We start from the raw sequence: 20,367 nt of genomic DNA, 5'->3' as shown, positions 1-20,367 counted from the left end.
GGGTACTGGTACAGAGTCAATGTGGAGGCTATATACAGGGGGTACCGGTACAGAGTCAATGTGGAGGCTATATACAGGGGGTACCGGTACAGAGTCAATGTGGAGGCTATATACAGGGGTACTGGTACAGAGTCAATGTGGAGGCTATATACAGGGAGTACCGGTACAGAGTCAATGTGGAGGCTATATACAGGGAGTACCGGTACAGAGTCAATGTGGAGGCTATATACAGGGAGTACCGGTACAGAGTCAATGTGGAGGCTATATACAGGGGTACTGGTACAGAGTCAATGTGGAGGCTATATACAGGGGTACTGGTACAGAGTCAATGTGGAGGCTATATACAGGGGTACTGGTACAGAGTCAATGTGGAGGCTATATACAGGGAGTACCGGTACAGAGTCAATGTGGAGGCTATATACAGGGGTACTGGTACAGAGTCAATGTGGAGGCTATATAGAGGGTGTTACGGTACAGAGTCAATGTGGAGGCTATATACAGGGGTACTGGTACAGAGTCAATGTGGAGGCTATATACAGGGGTACTGGTACAGAGTCAATGTGGAGGCTATATACAGGGGTACTGGTACAGAGTCAATGTGGAGGCTATATACAGGGGGTACCGGTACAGAGTCAATGTGGAGGCTATATACAGGGGTACTGGTACAGAGTCAATGTGCGGGGACACAGGTTAGTCAAGGCACAGTTCTGGGGAAGGGTACCAAAGAATGACTGCAGCACTGAAGGTCCAAGAATACAGTGGCCTCCATCATTCTTAAATTAAATGTTAATGCGACGCTCCCCCCGTCCAACCTGGCGGAGCGACGCTCCCCCCGTCCAACCTGGCGGAGCGACGCTCTCCCCGTCCAACCTGGCGGAGCGACGCTCCCCCCGTCCAACCTGGCGGAGCGACGCTCCCCCCGTCCAACCTGGCGGAGCTACGCTCCCCCCCTCCAACCTGGCGGAGCTACGCTCCCCCCCTCCAACCTGGCGGAGCGACGCTCTCCCCGTCCAACCTGGCGGAGCGACGCTCCCCCCGTCCAACCTGGCGGAGCGACGCTCCCCCGTCCAACCTGGCGGAGCGACGCTCCCCCCGTCCAACCTGGCGGAGCGACGCTCCCCCCGTCCAACCTGGCGGAGCGACGCTCCCCCCGTCCAACCTGGCGGAGCGACGCTCCCCCCGTCCAACCTGGCGGAGCGACGCTCCCCCCGTCCAACCTGGCGGAGCGACGCTCCCCCCGTCCAACCTGGCGGAGCGACGCTCCCCCCTGTCCAACCTGGCGGAGCGACGCTCCCCCCGTCCAACCTGGCGGAGCGACGCTCCCCCCGTCCAACCTGGCGGAGCGACGCTCCCCCCGTCCAACCTGGCGGAGCGACGCTCCCCCCGTCCAACCTGGCGGAGCGACGCTCCCCCCGTCCAACCTGGCGGAGCGACGCTCCCCCCGTCCAACCTGGCGGAGCTACGCTCCCCCCGTCCAACCTGACAGAGCTTGAGAAGATCTGCAGAGAAAAATGGTAGAAACTCCACGAATACAGGTGTGCCAAGCTTGTAGCGTCCTACCCAAGATGACTTGAGGCTGTAATCACTGCCAAAGGGGCTTCAACAAAGTACTGAGTAAAGGGTCTGAATACTTATGTAAATGTGATATTCATTTTATATATATATATATATATATATATATATATATATATATATATATATATATATATATATATATATATATATATATATATATATATAGAGAGAGATTTGCAAACATTTCTAAAAACCAGTTTTTGCTATGTCATTATGGGGGTTTGTGTGTAGATTGAAGGAAATAAATGATTTAATCAATTTTAGAATAAGGCTGTAACGTAACAAAATGTGGAAAAGGTGAAGGTCTGAAAGCTTTCAGAATGCGCTGTATGTATGTATGTATGTATGTATGTATGTATGTATGTATGTATGCATGTATGCATGTATGCATACACACACACTTACGCCCATCTCAATCCATTGCCGGAGACCTAGACTGAAAGCCAATTCATGGTTGATCTGAAAGATGTGGTCGGAGTGTCCATATGGATGGTGTGACAGTTAGAGCCTCCAGAGGCCAACTCACCATGCGCCTCCCAAATGTTGTAACAGCGCGGAGGGCTCTGTATAAGTCCGCATTGACATGATTGGTCGACGGTAAAACACAAACTCACTTCCTTGACAACAGCTCTGCGAATCCCAAGAAGAACTTCCGCCGAGGTCGCATCAACGTAAATTTTGTTCTAGATGTCTCCGGCACCCTCAAGGCATTTGTCTTATTTCATCAAACCGTAAGCTTTAAGCATCAGACAAGCTCAATGCATATCGTTTATTTTATTGAAACACACAGTGTGTCTATATATAGAAAAATACACTTTCAAAATGTCTGCCAATCGATTGGTTGAAAGAACAGACTACCAGGTGTTTTTTTTGTAGGGGACAACCGTAATGTGCTTTAATGAAATCAACTGGACTGATCAAAAATATAAACACAACATGTAAAGTGTTGGTCCCAAGTTTCATGAGCTGAAATAAAAGATCCCAGAAATGTTCCAAATGCACCAAAATGTTATCTCTTTCAAATTTTGGCAACAAATGTGTTTACATCCCTGTTAGTGAGCATTTTATCCTTTGCCAAGATAATCCATCCACCTGACAGATGTGGCACATCAAGAAGCTGATTAAACAGCATGATCATTACACAGGTGCACCTTAAAAGGCCACTCTAAAATGTGCCGTTTTGTCACACAACACAATGCCACAGATGTCTCTAGTTTTGAGGGAGCGTGCAGTTGGCATGCTGACTGCAGGAATGTCCACCAGAGCTGTTGTGCAAATCAGACAGCTCTCTTGCACACAAATGAAAAATGTTTTTTTTTTTGCTACTGCTCAACTCAAGAAATCTCAGTCGACCAACAGCTTATCGACCAGTTGACTAAATGAGGTCAGCCCTACACCAGACGCATCAAGGTCGGTATTTCAACCCCTCAACATTTTTGTTTTTCTTCATGCTGAATCTTACAATATTGTAAATAAACCTACCATTTCCATTATCTGCTTACATTCCCCAAAAAAGGAATAGTGTATTCCACAGTTTGCAGAAGCATGACTTTCCCCCATTGTAGCCTACATCCTGAGTTAAGCTCTAAGCTGACTGGTGAGCATGACTGTAAAAAGATAGCAGTTAAACACAAAGGTTTATGAGCCAACCACAAGATAAGCCAGACACCCTCCAGCCCTCCTCTATCTCTCTCTACCCCACACTGTTCTCTCTCTTTCTGTCCACTCATCTAATCAATCACTGGAGGAAACTCCTCCCTCCCTCCTCCCTCTGCCCTTTTTTTCCCCTCTTTCCCCCAAATAAATAAATAAATGAAATTAGCACATGGCTAATCTGCATAGAGGAAAGCCAGAGCAGTCCTGGCAGAGAAGGTTGAGCAGTTGGGCCTGGGAGGGTGGTGGAAGGGACTGATGATACTGGTGCGCCCTTTCTCTCCCAGTGGACTCAAACAGATGGTCTGGGGGCAGACAAACAAGTCCTGCTAATTTAATCCACCACATGGCCTAAGATCTACACAGACTATTGTTCTGTTGTAAAGCCCTCCACACATGCACATTGGGGCTCTAGCACTCAGGGCCTCCCTTAAACGGGTTGTCACTGTCACTTAGGCCCTATGATTTGCTGGTCGGTTTTGCGTATGTCAAACATGGATCTTAAGCCATTTAGTAGAGCTACTTCAAACCAACCCTAAGAAACAGCTTGTAAACCTCCTGAACAGTCCGAATCCAGTGAGTGTTCCCACATGCTAAGGAAAAAGGACTACTCTTTGCTTTCCGACAAGGACGTATGAAGAGGAACAAGAACACCAGTAAGAACTATACCAGTACGTCGGTCTTCAGCTCTGTTCCCCTGACTATCACAGGCCCACAGCAAAAGCTGGTGAAACACTTAAAAAAACTAACTAACAACAGCTAAAACAAAAATGTCTATTAACAGTCAATTACCCGTTGGTTTTTAAAGTAAATATTACGTCTGGTGGGCGAAATAGTCATTTGTCTGAGCGGGTTTGTTAAAGAGCTAATGTAAACAACCATCCATACCTGTTAAAGAGCTAATGTAAACAACCATCCATACCTGTTAAAGAGCTAATGTAAACAACCATCCATACCTGTTAAAGAGCTAATGTAAACAACCATCCATACCTGTTAAAGAGCTAATGTAAACTAAACAACCATCCATACCTGTTAAAGAGCTAATGTAAACAACCATCCATACCTGTTAAAGAGCTAATGTAAACAACCATCCATACCTGTTAAAGAGCTAATGTAAACAACCATCCATACCTGTTAAAGAGCTAATGTAAACAAAACAACCATCCATACCTGTTAAAGAGCTAATGTAAACAACCATCCATACCTGTTAAAGAGCTAATGTAAACAACCATCCATACCTGTTAAAGAGCTAATGTAAACAACCATCCATACCTGTTAAAGAGCTAATGTAAACAACCATCCATACCTGTTAAAGAGCTAACGTAAACAAAACAACCATCCATACCTGTTAAAGAGCTAACGTAAACAAAACAACCATCCATACCTGTTAAAGAGCTAATGTAAACAAAACAACCATCCATACCTGTTAAAGAGCTAATGTAAACAACCATCCATACCTGATAAAGAGCTAATGTAAACAACCATCCATACCTGTTAAAGAGCTAATGTAAACAACCATCCATACCTGTTAAAGAGCTAATGTAAACAACCATCCATACCTGTTAAAGAGCTAATGTAAACAACCATCCATACCTGTTAAAGAGCTAATGTAAACAACCATCCATACCTGTTAAAGAGCTAATGTAAACAACCATCCATACCTGTTAAAGAGCTAATGTAAACAAAACAACCATCCATACCTGTTAAAGAGCTAATGTAAACAAAACAACCATCCATACCTGTTAAAGAGCTAATGTAAACAACCATCCATACCTGTTAAAGAGCTAATGTAAACAAAACAACCATCCATACCTGTTAAAGAGCTAATGTAAACAACCATCCATACCTGTTAAAGAGCTAATGTAAACAACCATCCATACCTGTTAAAGAGCTAATGTAAACAACCATCCATACCTGTTAAAGAGCTAATGTAAACAACCATCCATACCTGTTAAAGAGCTAATGTAAACAACCATCCATACCTGTTAAAGAGCTAATGTAAACAACCATCCATACCTGTTAAAGAGCTAATGTAAACAAACAACCATCCATACCTGTTAAAGAGCTAATGTAAACAACCATCCATACCTGTTAAAGAGCTAATGTAAACAACCATCCATACCTGTTAAAGAGCTAATGTAAACAAAACAACCATACCTGTTAAAGAGCTAATGTAAACAAAACAACCATACCTGTTAAAGAGCTAATGTAAACAACCATCCATACCTGTTAAAGAGCTAATGTAAACAACCATCCATACCTGTTAAAGAGCTAATGTAAACAACCATCCATACCTGTTAAAGAGCTAATGTAAACAACCCATCCATACCTGTTAAAGAGCTAATGTAAACAAAACAACCATCCATACCTGTTAAAGAGCTAATGTAAACAAAACAACCATCCATACCTGTTAAAGAGCTAATGTAAACAACCATCCATACCTGTTAAAGAGCTAATGTAAACAACCATCCATACCTGTTAAAGAGCTAATGTAAACAACCATCCATACCTGTTAAAGAGCTAATGTAAACAAAACAACCATCCATACCTGTTAAAGAGCTAATGTAAACAAAACAACCATCCATACCTGTTAAAGAGCTAACGTAAACAAAACAACCATCCATACCTGTTAAAGAGCTAATGTAAACAAAACAACCATCCATACCTGTTAAAGAGCTAATGTAAACAACCATCCATACCTGTTAAAGAGCTAATGTAAACAAAACAACCATCCATACCTGTTAAAGAGCTAATGTAAACAAAACAACCATCCATACCTGTTAAAGAGCTAATGTAAACAAAACAACCATCCATACCTGTTAAAGAGCTAACGTAAACAAAACAACCATCCATACCTGTTAAAGAGCTAATGTAAACAAAACAACCATCCATACCTGTTAAAGAGCTAATGTAAACAACCATCCATACCTGTTAAAGAGCTAATGTAAACAACCATCCATACCTGTTAAAGAGCTAATGTAAACAAAACAACCATCCATACCTGTTAAAGAGCTAATGTAAACAACCATCCATACCTGTTAAAGAGCTAACGTAAACAAAACAACCATCCATACCTGTTAAAGAGCTAACGTAAACAAAACAACCATCCATACCTGTTAAAGAGCTAATGTAAACAAAACAACCATCCATACCTGTTAAAGAGCTAATGTAAACAACCATCCATACCTGTTAAAGAGCTAATGTAAACAACCATCCATACCTGTTAAAGAGCTAATGTAAACAACCATCCATACCTGTTAAAGAGCTAATGTAAACAACCATCCATACCTGTTAAAGAGCTAATGTAAACAAAACAACCATCCATACCTGTTAAAGAGCTAATGTAAACAAAACAACCATCCATACCTGTTAAAGAGCTAATGTAAACAACCATCCATACCTGTTAAAGAGCTAATGTAAACAACCATCCATACCTGATAAAGAGCTAATGTAAACAACCATCCATACCTGTTAAAGAGCTAATGTAAACAACCATCCATACCTGTTAAAGAGCTAATGTAAACAACCATCCATACCTGTTAAAGAGCTAATGTAAACAAAACAACCATCCATACCTGTTAAAGAGCTAATGTAAACAACCATCCATACCTGTTAAAGAGCTAATGTAAACAAAACAACCATCCATACCTGTTAAAGAGCTAATGTAAACAACCATCCATACCTGTTAAAGAGCTAATGTAAACAACCATCCATACCTGTTAAAGAGCTAATGTAAACAACCATCCATAACTGTTAAAGAGCTAATGTAAACAACCATCCATACCTGTTAAAGAGCTAATGTAAACAACCATCCATACCTGTTAAAGAGCTAATGTAAACAAAACAACCATCCATACCTGTTAAAGAGCTAACGTAAACAAAACAACCATCCATACCTGTTAAAGAGCTAATGTAAACAACCATCCATACCTGTTAAAGAGCTAATGTAAACAACCATCCATACCTGTTAAAGAGCTAATGTAAACAACCATCCATACCTGTTAAAGAGCTAACGTAACAAAACACCATCCATACCTGTTAAAGAGCTAACGTAAACAAAACAACCATCCATACCTGTTAAAGAGCTAATGTAAACAAAACAACCATCCATACCTGTTAAAGAGCTAATGTAAACAACCATCCATACCTGATAAAGAGCTAATGTAAACAAAACAACCATCCATACCTGTTAAAGAGCTAATGTAAACAACCATCCATACCTGTTAAAGAGCTAATGTAAACAACCATCCATACCTGTTAAAGAGCTAATGTAAACAACCATCCATACCTGTTAAAGAGCTAATGTAAACAACCATCCATACCTGTTAAAGAGCTAATGTAAACAACCATCCATACCTGTTAAAGAGCTAATGTAAACAACCATCCATACCTGTTAAAGAGCTAATGTAAACAACCATCCATACCTGTTAAAGAGCTAATGTAAACAAAACAACCATCCATACCTGTTAAAGAGCTAATGTAAACAACCATCCATACCTGTTAAAGAGCTAATGTAAACAACCATCCATACCTGTTAAAGAGCTAATGTAAACAACCATCCATACCTGTTAAAGAGCTAATGTAAACAACCATCCATACCTGTTAAAGAGCTAATGTAAACAACCATCCATACCTGTTAAAGAGCTAATGTAAACAACCATCCATACCTGTTAAAGAGCTAATGTAAACAAAACAACCATCCATACCTGTTAAAATGTAAACAACCATCCATACCTGTTAAAGAGCTAATGTAAACAACCATCCATACCTGTTAAAGAGCTAATGTAAACAAAACAACCATACCTGTTAAAGAGCTAATGTAAACAAAACAACCATACCTGTTAAAGAGCTAATGTAAACAACCATCCATACCTGTTAAAGAGCTAATGTAAACAACCATCCATACCTGTTAAAGAGCTAATGTAAACAACCATCCATACCTGTTAAAGAGCTAATGTAAACAACCATCCATACCTGTTAAAGAGCTAATGTAAACAAAACAACCATCCATACCTGTTAAAGAGCTAATGTAAACAAAACAACCATCCATACCTGTTAAAGAGCTAATGTAAACAACCATCCATACCTGTTAAAGAGCTAATGTAAACAACCATCCATACCTGTTAAAGAGCTAATGTAAACAACCATCCATACCTGTTAAAGAGCTAATGTAAACAAAACAACCATCCATACCTGTTAAAGAGCTAATGTAAACAAAACAACCATCCATACCTGTTAAAGAGCTAACGTAAACAAAACAACCATCCATACCTGTTAAAGAGCTAATGTAAACAAAACAACCATCCATACCTGTTAAAGAGCTAATGTAAACAACCATCCATACCTGTTAAAGAGCTAATGTAAACAAAACAACCATCCATACCTGTTAAAGAGCTAATGTAAACAAAACAACCATCCATACCTGTTAAAGAGCTAATGTAAACAAAACAACCATCCATACCTGTTAAAGAGCTAACGTAAACAAAACAACCATCCATACCTGTTAAAGAGCTAATGTAAACAAAACAACCATCCATACCTGTTAAAGAGCTAATGTAAACAACCATCCATACCTGTTAAAGAGCTAATGTAAACAACCATCCATACCTGTTAAAGAGCTAATGTAAACAAAACAACCATCCATACCTGTTAAAGAGCTAATGTAAACAACCATCCATACCTGTTAAAGAGCTAATGTAAACAACCATCCATACCTGTTAAAGAGCTAACGTAAACAAAACAACCATCCATACCTGTTAAAGAGCTAATGTAAACAAAACAACCATCCATACCTGTTAAAGAGCTAATGTAAACAACCATCCATACCTGTTAAAGAGCTAATGTAAACAACCATCCATACCTGTTAAAGAGCTAATGTAAACAACCATCCATACCTGTTAAAGAGCTAATGTAAACAAAACAACCATCCATACCTGTTAAAGAGCTAATGTAAACAAAACAACCATCCATACCTGTTAAAGAGCTAATGTAAACAACCATCCATACCTGTTAAAGAGCTAATGTAAACAACCATCCATACCTGATAAAGAGCTAATGTAAACAACCATCCATACCTGTTAAAGAGCTAATGTAAACAACCATCCATACCTGTTAAAGAGCTAATGTAAACAACCATCCATACCTGTTAAAGAGCTAATGTAAACAAAACAACCATCCATACCTGTTAAAGAGCTAATGTAAACAACCATCCATACCTGTTAAAGAGCTAATGTAAACAAAACAACCATCCATACCTGTTAAAGAGCTAATGTAAACAACCATCCATACCTGTTAAAGAGCTAATGTAAACAACCATCCATACCTGTTAAAGAGCTAATGTAAACAACCATCCATAACTGTTAAAGAGCTAATGTAAACAACCATCCATACCTGTTAAAGAGCTAATGTAAACAACCATCCATACCTGTTAAAGAGCTAATGTAAACAAAACAACCATCCATACCTGTTAAAGAGCTAACGTAAACAAAACAACCATCCATACCTGTTAAAGAGCTAATGTAAACAACCATCCATACCTGTTAAAGAGCTAATGTAAACAACCATCCATACCTGTTAAAGAGCTAATGTAAACAACCATCCATACCTGTTAAAGAGCTAACGTAAACAAAACAACCATCCATACCTGTTAAAGAGCTAACGTAAACAAAACAACCATCCATACCTGTTAAAGAGCTAATGTAAACAAAACAACCATCCATACCTGTTAAAGAGCTAATGTAAACAACCATCCATACCTGATAAAGAGCTAATGTAAACAAAACAACCATCCATACCTGTTAAAGAGCTAATGTAAACAACCATCCATACCTGTTAAAGAGCTAATGTAAACAACCATCCATACCTGTTAAAGAGCTAATGTAAACAACCATCCATACCTGTTAAAGAGCTAATGTAAACAAAACAACCATCCATACCTGTTAAAGAGCTAATGTAAACAACCATCCATACCTGTTAAAGAGCTAATGTAAACAACCATCCATACCTGTTAAAGAGCTAATGTAAACAACCATCCATACCTGTTAAAGAGCTAATGTAAACAAAACAACCATCCATACCTGTTAAAGAGCTAATGTAAACAACCATCCATACCTGTTAAAGAGCTAATGTAAACAAAACAACCATCCATACCTGTTAAAGAGCTAATGTAAACAACCATCCATACCTGTTAAAGAGCTAATGTAAACAACCATCCATACCTGTTAAAGAGCTAATGTAAACAACCATCCATACCTGTTAAAGAGCTAATGTAAACAAAACAACCATCCATACCTGTTAAAGAGCTAATGTAAACATAACCTCCATACCTGTTAAAGAGCTAATGTAAACAACCATCCATACCTGTTAAAGAGCTAATGTAAACAAAACAACCATCCATACCTGATAAAGAGCTAATGTAAACAAAACAAATGTACAGTTGAAGTCGGAAGTTTACAAACACTTAGGTTGGAGTCATTAAAACTCGTTTTTAAACCACTCCACAAATTTCTTGTTAACAAACTATAGTTTTGGCAAGTCGGTTAGGACATCTACTTTGTGCATGACAAGTAGTTTTTCCAACAATTGCTTACAGACATTATTTCACTTATAATTAACTGTATCACAATTCCAGTGGGTCAGAAGTTCACATACACTAAGTTGATTGTGCCTTTAAACAGCCTTTCAACAGCTTGGAAAATGAACGATGGTCATTATGGCCAAAAAGTTATATTTTTGTTTCATCAGACCAGAGGACATTTCTCCAAAAAGTACGGCCTTTCTCCCCATGTGCAGTTGCAAACCGTAGTCTGGCTTTTTTTAATGCCGATTTTGTGGCAGTGGCTTCTTCCTTGCTGAGTTGCCTTTCAGGTTATGTCGATATAGGACTCGTTTTACTGTGGATATAGATACTTTTGTACCGGTTTCCTCCAGCATCTTCACAAGGTCCTTTGCTGTTGTTCTGGGATTGATTTGCACTTTTTGCACCAAAGTACGTTCATCTCTAGGAGACAGAACGCGTCTCCTTCCTGAGTGGTATGATGGCTGCGTGGTCCCATGGTGTTTATACTTGCATACTATTGTTTGTACAGATGAACATGGTACCTTCAGACGTTTGGAAATTGCTCCCAAGGATGAACCCCCAAAAACATTCTGAGGTCTTGGGTGATTTCTTTTGATTTTCCCATGATGTCAATTAGCCTGTCAGAAGCTTCTAACACCATGACATCATTTGAGGTGTACCTGTGGATGAATTTCATGGCCTACCTTCAAACTCAGTGCCTCTTTGCTTGACATCATGGGAAAATCAAAAAGACCTCAGAATTCTTTTTTGGTTCATCCTTGGGAGCAATTTCCAAATGCCTGAAGATACCATGTTCATCTGTACAAACAATGGTACGCAAGTATAAACACCATGGGACCACGCAGCCATCATACCGCTCAGGAAGGAGACGCGTTCTGTCTCCTAGAGATGAACGTACTTTGATGCAAAAAGTGCAAAGGAAGAAGCCACTGCTCCAAAACCGCCATAGAAAAGCCAGACTACGGTTTGCAACTGCACATGGGGACAAAAGACGTACTTTTTGGAGAAATGTCCTCTGGTGTGATGAAACAAAAATAGAACTGTTTGGCCATAATGACCATCGTTATGTTTGGAGGAAAAAGGGGGAGGCTTGCAAGCTGAAGAACACCATCCCAACCGTGAAGCACCGGGGTGGCAGCATCATGTTGTGGGGGTGCTTTGCTGGAGGTGGGACTGGTGCACTTCACAAAATAGATGGCGTCATGAGGATGGAAAATTATGTGGATATATTGAAGCAACATCTCAAGACATCAGTCAGGAAGTTAAAGCTTGGTCGCAAATGGGTCTTCCAAATGGACAATGACCCCAAGCATACTTCCAAAGATGTGGCAAATGGCTTAAGGACAACAAAGTCAAGGTATTGGAGCGGCCATCACAAAGCCCTGACCTCAATCCCGTAGAAAATGTGTGGGCAGAACTGAAAAAGCGTGTGCGAGCAAGGAGGCCTACAAACCTGACTCAGTTACACCAGCTCTGTCAGGAGGAATGGACCAAAATTCACCCAACTTATTGTGGGAAGCTTGTGGAAGGCTACCCGAAACGTTTGACCCAAGATAAACTATTTAAAGGCAATGCTACCAAATACTAATTGAGTGCATGTAAACTTCTGACCCACTGGGAATGTGATGAAAGAAATAAAAGCTGAAATAAATCACTCTCTCCATTATTCTGACATTTCACATTCTTATAATAAAGTGGTGATCCTAACTGACCTAAGACAGGGAATTTTTACTAGGATTAAATGTCAGGAATTGTGAAAACCTTAGTTTAAATGTATTTGGCTAAGGTGTATGTAAACTTCCGACTTCAACTGTATACAAGTTAAACCCATGCCCGCCACTCTTACAACAGCATTGGTTAGGACTCTAAGCTGACCGCTAGAAGACTGGAATAAAACAAGAAAAATACCCCCACTCCCTCCCCATCGTCTGGGGAGGGAGTGAGGACTGATGAGCCACACTACTACAGCGTACACACCCAGATGTTCCTCCAGCTGTTCGCAAAAAATCTAAAGATTTACAGGACAAAATAATTAAATACAGGAGCTCACACACACCATGGATTAAAAATGATTCAATTGAAGCCGTTGGAAGCTAACAGGATGAAACAAGGTTAACAGGCCTTTAGTTTTGAGCCTAAAATCCACATAAAAGATGAGGCTGTTATGAGAATCATTCTCTTCCCTGTGAGCGGATCTTGTCCAGAGGGGCCAGGTCAATTTCACCTTCGGGCCGGTAGCTTTCACTTGGCACAGCCTGTTGGGCCACAGGACAAGTCACCTGAATGTTGAACTCTACTGTAAGACAAGATAGGCTACCCTTTTTTCAAATGGAGGATTTTCCCAATATTGTCGGTAAAGTACTGTCTGGCCTAGGTTGGGAGAAGAACACAAAGCTGTAGCCTTCACAAACCAAACAACGTAACAGATAAAATATATATATATACACTCAGCAACCAAAATGTATTCTCCCATTTGACAGAACAATCATTTTTTTCAGGCTTTTTCTTCTTCTATAGGCAGTATAATATCAGGTCAGAGATAAGAGACTGAACAGGACGTTCCACTGCAGAACATGAACCTGTCGCCCTCAGACCAGACCCATCTTCTAGCCAGGTCCCTCATATCCTGAAGAGAGGCTAGGGGTGCTGGTGGTTGGACTCCATGGGGTACAACCCTAGAATAACTCAGCTTTTTGATTGGCCAACCATCAATATCCTGCCTTGCTCAAATTTCATTAGCCACGCTGTTTTCACCAACCCAGAAGTTAAGACATTTGCAGCTAATACGGAATTATTTTGGTTTAAAGGTAATGTCATGGATAAATAGGCTGTGTGGCCCATTAGGCTAGCTTCTATTTTAGCCAGTACAGTGGGTCTGTTTTATGCATCAGCCAAAGAGATAAGACAATCCCATGACACCCCAGCAACAGGTCACATGATGTCCTCAGATGTTTATACAAGCCTAACCACAAGTCACGATGACCTCAGATGCCCGGCCTGGATGACCCCGTACGATAATAAGTATATCACTCAGTCACTACACTACCATTTCCGTGGCAGAAATACCCAGCTGAAACCAAGCCAGGCAGGCAGGAACAGAGGGTGCTTTAAGGATCTATCTGGGTCACACGCCTAACCCACTAACACTCTCAGTCAGACATTCACCCTAGTCTCAACTCACTCAAGTAGTGGTAGTTGGTCGCCGTTATAGGTAAGCACGCCTCAGAGGGGGAGTAGAACTGTTGGACTGGTGAATTTGCACATCCAGCACTCCAATGGAAGGAAGCAACAGCAGCAATACACACACACACACACACACACACACACACTCTCTTCGCTAAGCAACAGTTAGGCCTAACACATGCAAATTCTGGGGTCGTGGAAAGTTTGATGATTGGCGGGAGATATCAATGCTGCAGCCTGCCACACCTACACCTGGCCTGCATGGTGGTGGAGCCTGAGGCCCAAGGAGGAACCATACTAACAGGTTTCAGAGCAGTACAACAAAATGAGAGGCAGTAACTGTACCATTTCACTTTAACTTGTGAAATATACATTTGGGTTTGCTCAAACCTCATCAACGATGGTATTCCCCAAAATGCATTGCAAGGAGACTCTGCAACGTCCGCTTTCCCATCCCTCATGAAGCCAATGGCATTTTAGCACATTTTAGCCTGAGCAGAGCTGTGTATGAAAAGCTGTGTGGTACAGTAACAAAATGTACCCCCCCCCCCCACCCCCCAGAATCAACAGCTGAACCGCCATTCTCCACTCAGCAGCCACACATTTAAAGGTTAACCTGCTTCTCTATAAAATACACATTATACATCACGTAAATTAAGTCTGCAGCCACGCTAGCATATAACTATGCTAATATAGTGCTTTTTAAAGATAAACCACCTAAATGTCAAAATAAATGAATTACCCTTACATTCTAACCTTGGAGTCAAGCAATTTTATCCAAACATGGGGAGACGAGAAGAATTTGACAGAATTGAATGGGTTTGCACTTATTTTATTTTTAAATGTGTGTAGTCCTAAATAAATGCTAGCCTTTGTTTTTAAGCTGCACATGGACCTCCAGTCCATCTTGTAGGCTTCACCTAGTGGTAGACCACTAGCATGGCCCCAATCCCATACCACTGCTCTAAGGCCAGTGGCTGGTACAAGTAAAAGAAGGAGAGAATGATTTGAGGATGGGGGTAAAAAAGGGTAAGAGTGGCCTGACTAGGGCAGGAAAAAGAGGTGGACACAATGTGTGGAATGAGAGAATACTGTAGGGAAAGAGGGGGACAAAAGACAAGTGAGTGAGGGACTGTAGTCCGTATGCGCCACCTCCTAGACTGTTGTCTCAGGGCGGAAAACCACTTGTCTGTCTGACTGAAGAGAAGAGACGGATGACTGGTGGCACGTGGAGCACTGAGCCGGTCACAGAGAGGAGATCCTCCCGAGGCATCCGCCACGCGGGAACACACAGCCAAGCGCGCACACACACACACACACACACAGCTGTCACAGGCGGCCAAAGATCATTCACAAAAACATTCCCCTTCCCCTGGGTATCACCCACACTCTTTCTCCCCCTCTCACACACAGGATCAGCCCGTCACACAGGGCACACACACAAACGAGGCAGCACTCTGTCCTGGCCGTTTGGTGTGTGGATAATCATTACTCAGCACTGCAGACAGACAGGATAGAATCCTTGAGTGCACAGTCACAATATAGTAGAGCACAGCGCACAGTCCCCACCACCTCACTGGCTATAGCAATGTTTCTCAACCCTGGTCCTCTCAAGTACCTCCAAACAGTACATCTAGGTTACAGAGATTGACAACATTTCACCTTAAAAATCAGTAATCATGTTCCTATCAATATTTACCTAGAAGATTCCACAAACTGGTAAAGCCATCCCCCGTCAGTATGGGCAGACTAGTTTTAGTCCGGTCAAACTGAGACTTCACCTAGACTTTGGTCCACCACATCAAGGTCCCCTCGGTCAAACTTCAGTACCACAGACGGACACACGAACGCAACCTTGGTCTAGCTGAATGTGTGGCCAGCTACCATATGTCCATGTTGGTAGCTTCAAATTATTCCAGGGTTTGTGTTGTCACAAAAAGAAAAATGGCCACAAACTTTATTGGACACCAAGCAGATTTGATTTTAGCCGGATGTTTGTTGTCTCACAGAAAAGGTCTGGGTCTGTCTGTCTGCGGTCAGACAGACATTAGGATAGACAGCTCTCATCTTCAGATTTGCCTCAAAGAAAATGAGCTTCTCCAACTGACCTTCATCAAGCAAATGGGTTTGTTCAGCAATCAATCAATTTGCCCTTTTAAAAGCAACATTTGTCACAAAGTGCCCTGCCGTAATCGGGACGAGACCCTGAAAGAGCAAGCCAAACTCTTTTCCATTCACTCTAAGCCCCGCAGTCTCAGCACCAGCCCCCTAACAACCTGGCCATGGTTTAGGGAAAGAGACAGTGATGACCTCTGTCCATAGATCTGTACAAATACATCAACTCCAAATACAGAAACTGAAACGCATTGTCAGTAACAGTGATATTGTAGCCTAGGCAGGCACAGCTTATTACCGAGAAGGCTGAGGAGAGGCAATGGCATTTCTATTCCCATGTAACAACTGTACGAGCATGTGTATGTGAGCAGCACAATTCAAGAATAACATATGTCGATCACACAATGGATTTTAACAACATAACAGGATTTAACACAAGACTCTCAGAGGAGATTGCCACTGGAAACTGCATAATAGTTTGTTTCTTCGACTCTCCAGCAGCTCCACATGCAGAGCTGTGGCTGAATGCATCCCAAATTGCAGTCCTGGGCTTTAAATTGTCCACTACACAGCTTGCCTACAGGAGAATGAACAGGAGTCTGCAAACACCTGAGAGAAAGAATGAAAGTGTCTTTAAGACAGGTATTCCCAGTGGCATCATGCAAGTCTCTTGGGGAGAATAATAAAACAGAGGAAAGAACAGTCCACAGACTGCTGAAAAATGTAGCAGTCATAGTCAACTAATTCAGTGGTTCCCAACCAGGGGTACTAGGACTCCTGGGGGTACTTAGTCTATCCACAGGGGGTACTTGAGAAGGCTCATGAGACCATAGGCCTACTGCTAAAATGCACGAGGGGGTACGTCAGGGGAACACCGGGCAGAGCAAAATTCAATTGGTGATACAGTAAGCGGAAAGGGTTGGGAACCACTGAGCTAACCAATAACTTGTTTAAAATGCTTTAAAAAAAAACATTCAACCCTAACCTTGAATATCATGTGAACACCACATGCAAATGACATAACTGCCAAGAAACGGAAATCAACAAATTCCATCTAAACGTCAATGGATAGAAATGACAAATAGGCCTGGCTATTGAATATTCAGGAGGTTAACTCCACACCCAGCCTACATGTGGTTGATAACATTCTAAATCCGGAAGTCTGTTGACATAGTTACACACAGTGTAGCATCACGTGAAAGTAATCATAGTAACTTGGCTGACACCTTGGCTGCTTGTAAACACCACGACTTCTCCAGCCATTCAGATCCTCTCACACAACACCAGTCAGATTCTCCAACAGAAGTCCGGTCTCTCCTCTTAGTGTTGATCCTAGATCAGCTAGGAGCACTATTCTAGCATTGGGGAAACAGTCACACCTACTCCCTCTGCTGTTCCAGAGTCAGCACTAGAGTTCTGCCACATCTCCAATCTGTCTGTGGAGCTGTACATGCATGTAGAAGTATAAACACAGTATTTTTGCATGTAGGCTACGGCTGAGATTTTACCTAGAATTACGCTAAACAAATACAACGAATGTATTATTTGAGTGTCAGGAAATACAGTTATCATGCAAATTACTAGAGGGACTTACACAACATCATGTGCTCAATGAAACCATCCAGAAAGTATATTTTGTGTTGTTTTATTTAGCATGCATGGACACAAAAGTAAAACGTAGGCTGCTGCATGCTGACCACAATACAAATCAATATGTTGTTTGCATTTCATTCAGGCTAAATGTCATGCAACATAATCCGTTAAACAGGCTAAAGTACGTGAATAACATTAGTAACGTCATCTTGACATTGCCAGAACGCATGAGCTGATGTGGATGGTTTCTGCAGCGTTACATTAGATGCAATTATACATGACCAGGAGCAGTGGATGGGGAGCAAATCAGATCTCAGCGAGCATGTCAGCCTAAGACCAACTGTCTCCCGGCTTTCACAGAACGATTTTACCTCCATAATTCAAATCTCAAAGCAAAGAAAACTGATTTCACTCAAATCACTGGCCGTGTTTACTGGCGGTACATAGACAACTCAGGGATACAGGGGCAAAATGTAAAGTCTACCGGTAACTACAATGTAACAATCGGATGAATGATCAGAAGATGAACGATACGGCGAAACAACTCGCTGGAAAATGTTGCAGCTGAAGGATAGTTATTTGCTACATTTACAAACATCGACCACAGTCACTTACAATGACAGAAGTGTACTTTTTTTATACATATAAAATCCGCTCTGCTTGCTTATAACAAATCGTTCCGATATAATCGCACGTCATCTGTGCTATTTAAAATTGGTGTTAAAGCTCACAACAAACTTAAGGTGTACATGGAGTGGATATGGCACAAAAATATATTTTTAGCAGGGATTCGTTAGCGACATAGCCAGCTGGGGAAATAACTGTCATTGTGCTTTATACAGACGACGCTGAAGAAGTACAAGTTTTGATAAGCAAAGAAATTAAACACCTTTAGCCCAATTTCTCCTCAAACTCGTGTCCCCTTTGCCCCGAACCAGGCAAAATCTTTAGTAGCTCGGTGAGTTTGGTATTTTAGCACAGACACAGCTAGTTTCTCTGTTTAAATGCTCTTATATTAGCTTGTGTAAGGAGAAAACAGAGGCAGCCATTTTAGAGAGCTAGATACTGTTAGCTACATTGGCAATGGCTGGTCCACTACAACACAGAGCTGTCTGTAACTTGCTCAAAGTGCACCAGTACTGAGAGAAAGTTTACCTGGTTTCTGTTCAGAGGTTGTCCTGTGTTCCCTGGGCTCATAGGAGGCGGCTGGTGGCTCCTTTGTTGCCAACCCGGATGACCCCCACCATACTGACTGCTGGCCATATCTGCTGCTCCCTTGCTAGCCCCTTCCTGGTTACTATAGTCCCCTTGTGGGTAATTCTGGTAGGTCCTCGTAGAGCTGGGAGACGTTAGGAGCTGATTTAATGTCGGGGTAGACGTGGGCTGTGTGTTTCCCATGTTATACCTCTGGTTATTGTACGAGGCAGCCATAGCTGTAGTTCCGCCTGCTGGCTGTTGCTTGACTGGCTGCCCCCCAGCCGCCGGGGGCTGGTTATTACGCGGGGAATTCATGGCGTATCCTTGGCCCTGATAAGAAGTCCGGTTCGGGAAGGGGCTGTAGTTGTTAAAATGGTTGGGGAAGCCGTGCTCGTGTGAGTTGGGCGGGTATGGGTCCATCATGTTGCCTGACTGCACTGCCGGCCCCGCTGCAGCTGCCATGCCAGGGCTTTGTTGTCCGCCATGTTGATGAAAAGGGCCCCGGCTGTAGTGCTGGTTGTACCCGTATGGAGGTGGAGGGAATGAGCCCTGGTGGTGATGGCCCATCCCGGGGTGGTTATTCCCCTCCGGTCCCGCCGTATCATTTTGGTTGTTATTATTATTCACCCTGGACGAGTTCCCGTTCTTCATGTCAGGCTCCCCTCCTCCACCTACATTTCCAGCATCGGCCCCGTCCTGCAGATCCTTCTGGCCCGGAGATCCGTTGTCAGATCCAGGTTCCTTATTTTCATGTTGTTTCTCTCCCGGTACCGACTCCTCCAGTGGGTCCCGATCCGGCTTTTTAAGTTCGGATGGCGGGCTAGTGTTGAGAGTGGCAACGCTGGCGACCTGCGCGGCCATGATATCCCTCTCTGCCTCTCACAGCGAGTCACTCACAATCGAGCTCTCTGAATAGCATTGAACATAAATACAATTATTTATAACAATGTATCCGTGTCCCGGATCATTCCCCCTACCTCCGGACCGAATCCGGCATCCACTCCCGTCTCCGATTCGACTGGAAAGTTACTGGAAGAATATAAATAAGAATCCAGGGAATTAAATTTACCCGACAGAAAATGTGGGGAGGCTTCTGTTACAGAACGAGAGTATTAGCAAGAAACCGACCAAACCAGCACGAGGCTCCGTGAGACACAGCCATTTTACTGAAGCGTTCAGACGAACGCAAAACACGGAGCGGAGTTTACCAGTAGGTAGGAGGCGACTAGGATACGACAAGCAGGGATGGATAAAGGATGTATTTGGTTTAGATTCATTTGAAGGGGTTATAGAACTAGAGACTCTAGCAGAACATGATACATAATGTGACTTGGAAATGTAACATAATTCATAACATTCAACATTGCTTCTGTTTTGTGGACAACCACAGAATCTTTAAATCATTAGTTATTTTCATTGGAGGCGATATATTTGTCTCAAAGCTTCATTCTGCGATTATGAAAATAAGAACT

The 20,367-nt window shown here is 42.2% G+C and overlaps 1 protein-coding gene across 2 annotated transcripts in view; it reads right to left on the bottom strand.

The window, feature by feature from the left end:
- LOC106588635 (AT-rich interactive domain-containing protein 1A) overlaps window positions 1-20,076 on the bottom strand; it is a 171,707-nt gene extending 151,631 nt beyond the window's left edge. For both annotated transcript variants that reach the window (XM_045709601.2, XM_045709602.2), the window contains exon 1: window positions 18,854-20,076. In XM_045709601.2, coding sequence (XP_045565557.1) covers window positions 18,854-19,756 — 903 coding nt within the window. In that variant the 5' untranslated portion in view covers window positions 19,757-20,076. The remainder of the gene's footprint in view (window positions 1-18,853) is intronic.
- Window positions 20,077-20,367: the final 291 nt, after the last annotated feature.

The sequence above is a fragment of the Salmo salar genome, chromosome 27, assembly GCF_965601325.2.
Source record: "Salmo salar chromosome 27, fSalSal1, whole genome shotgun sequence".
Taxonomy (NCBI): Eukaryota; Metazoa; Chordata; class Actinopteri; order Salmoniformes; family Salmonidae; genus Salmo; species Salmo salar.
The sequence above is the reverse complement of the archived record's forward strand: the minus strand, read 5'-3'. Positions and strand labels throughout refer to the sequence as shown.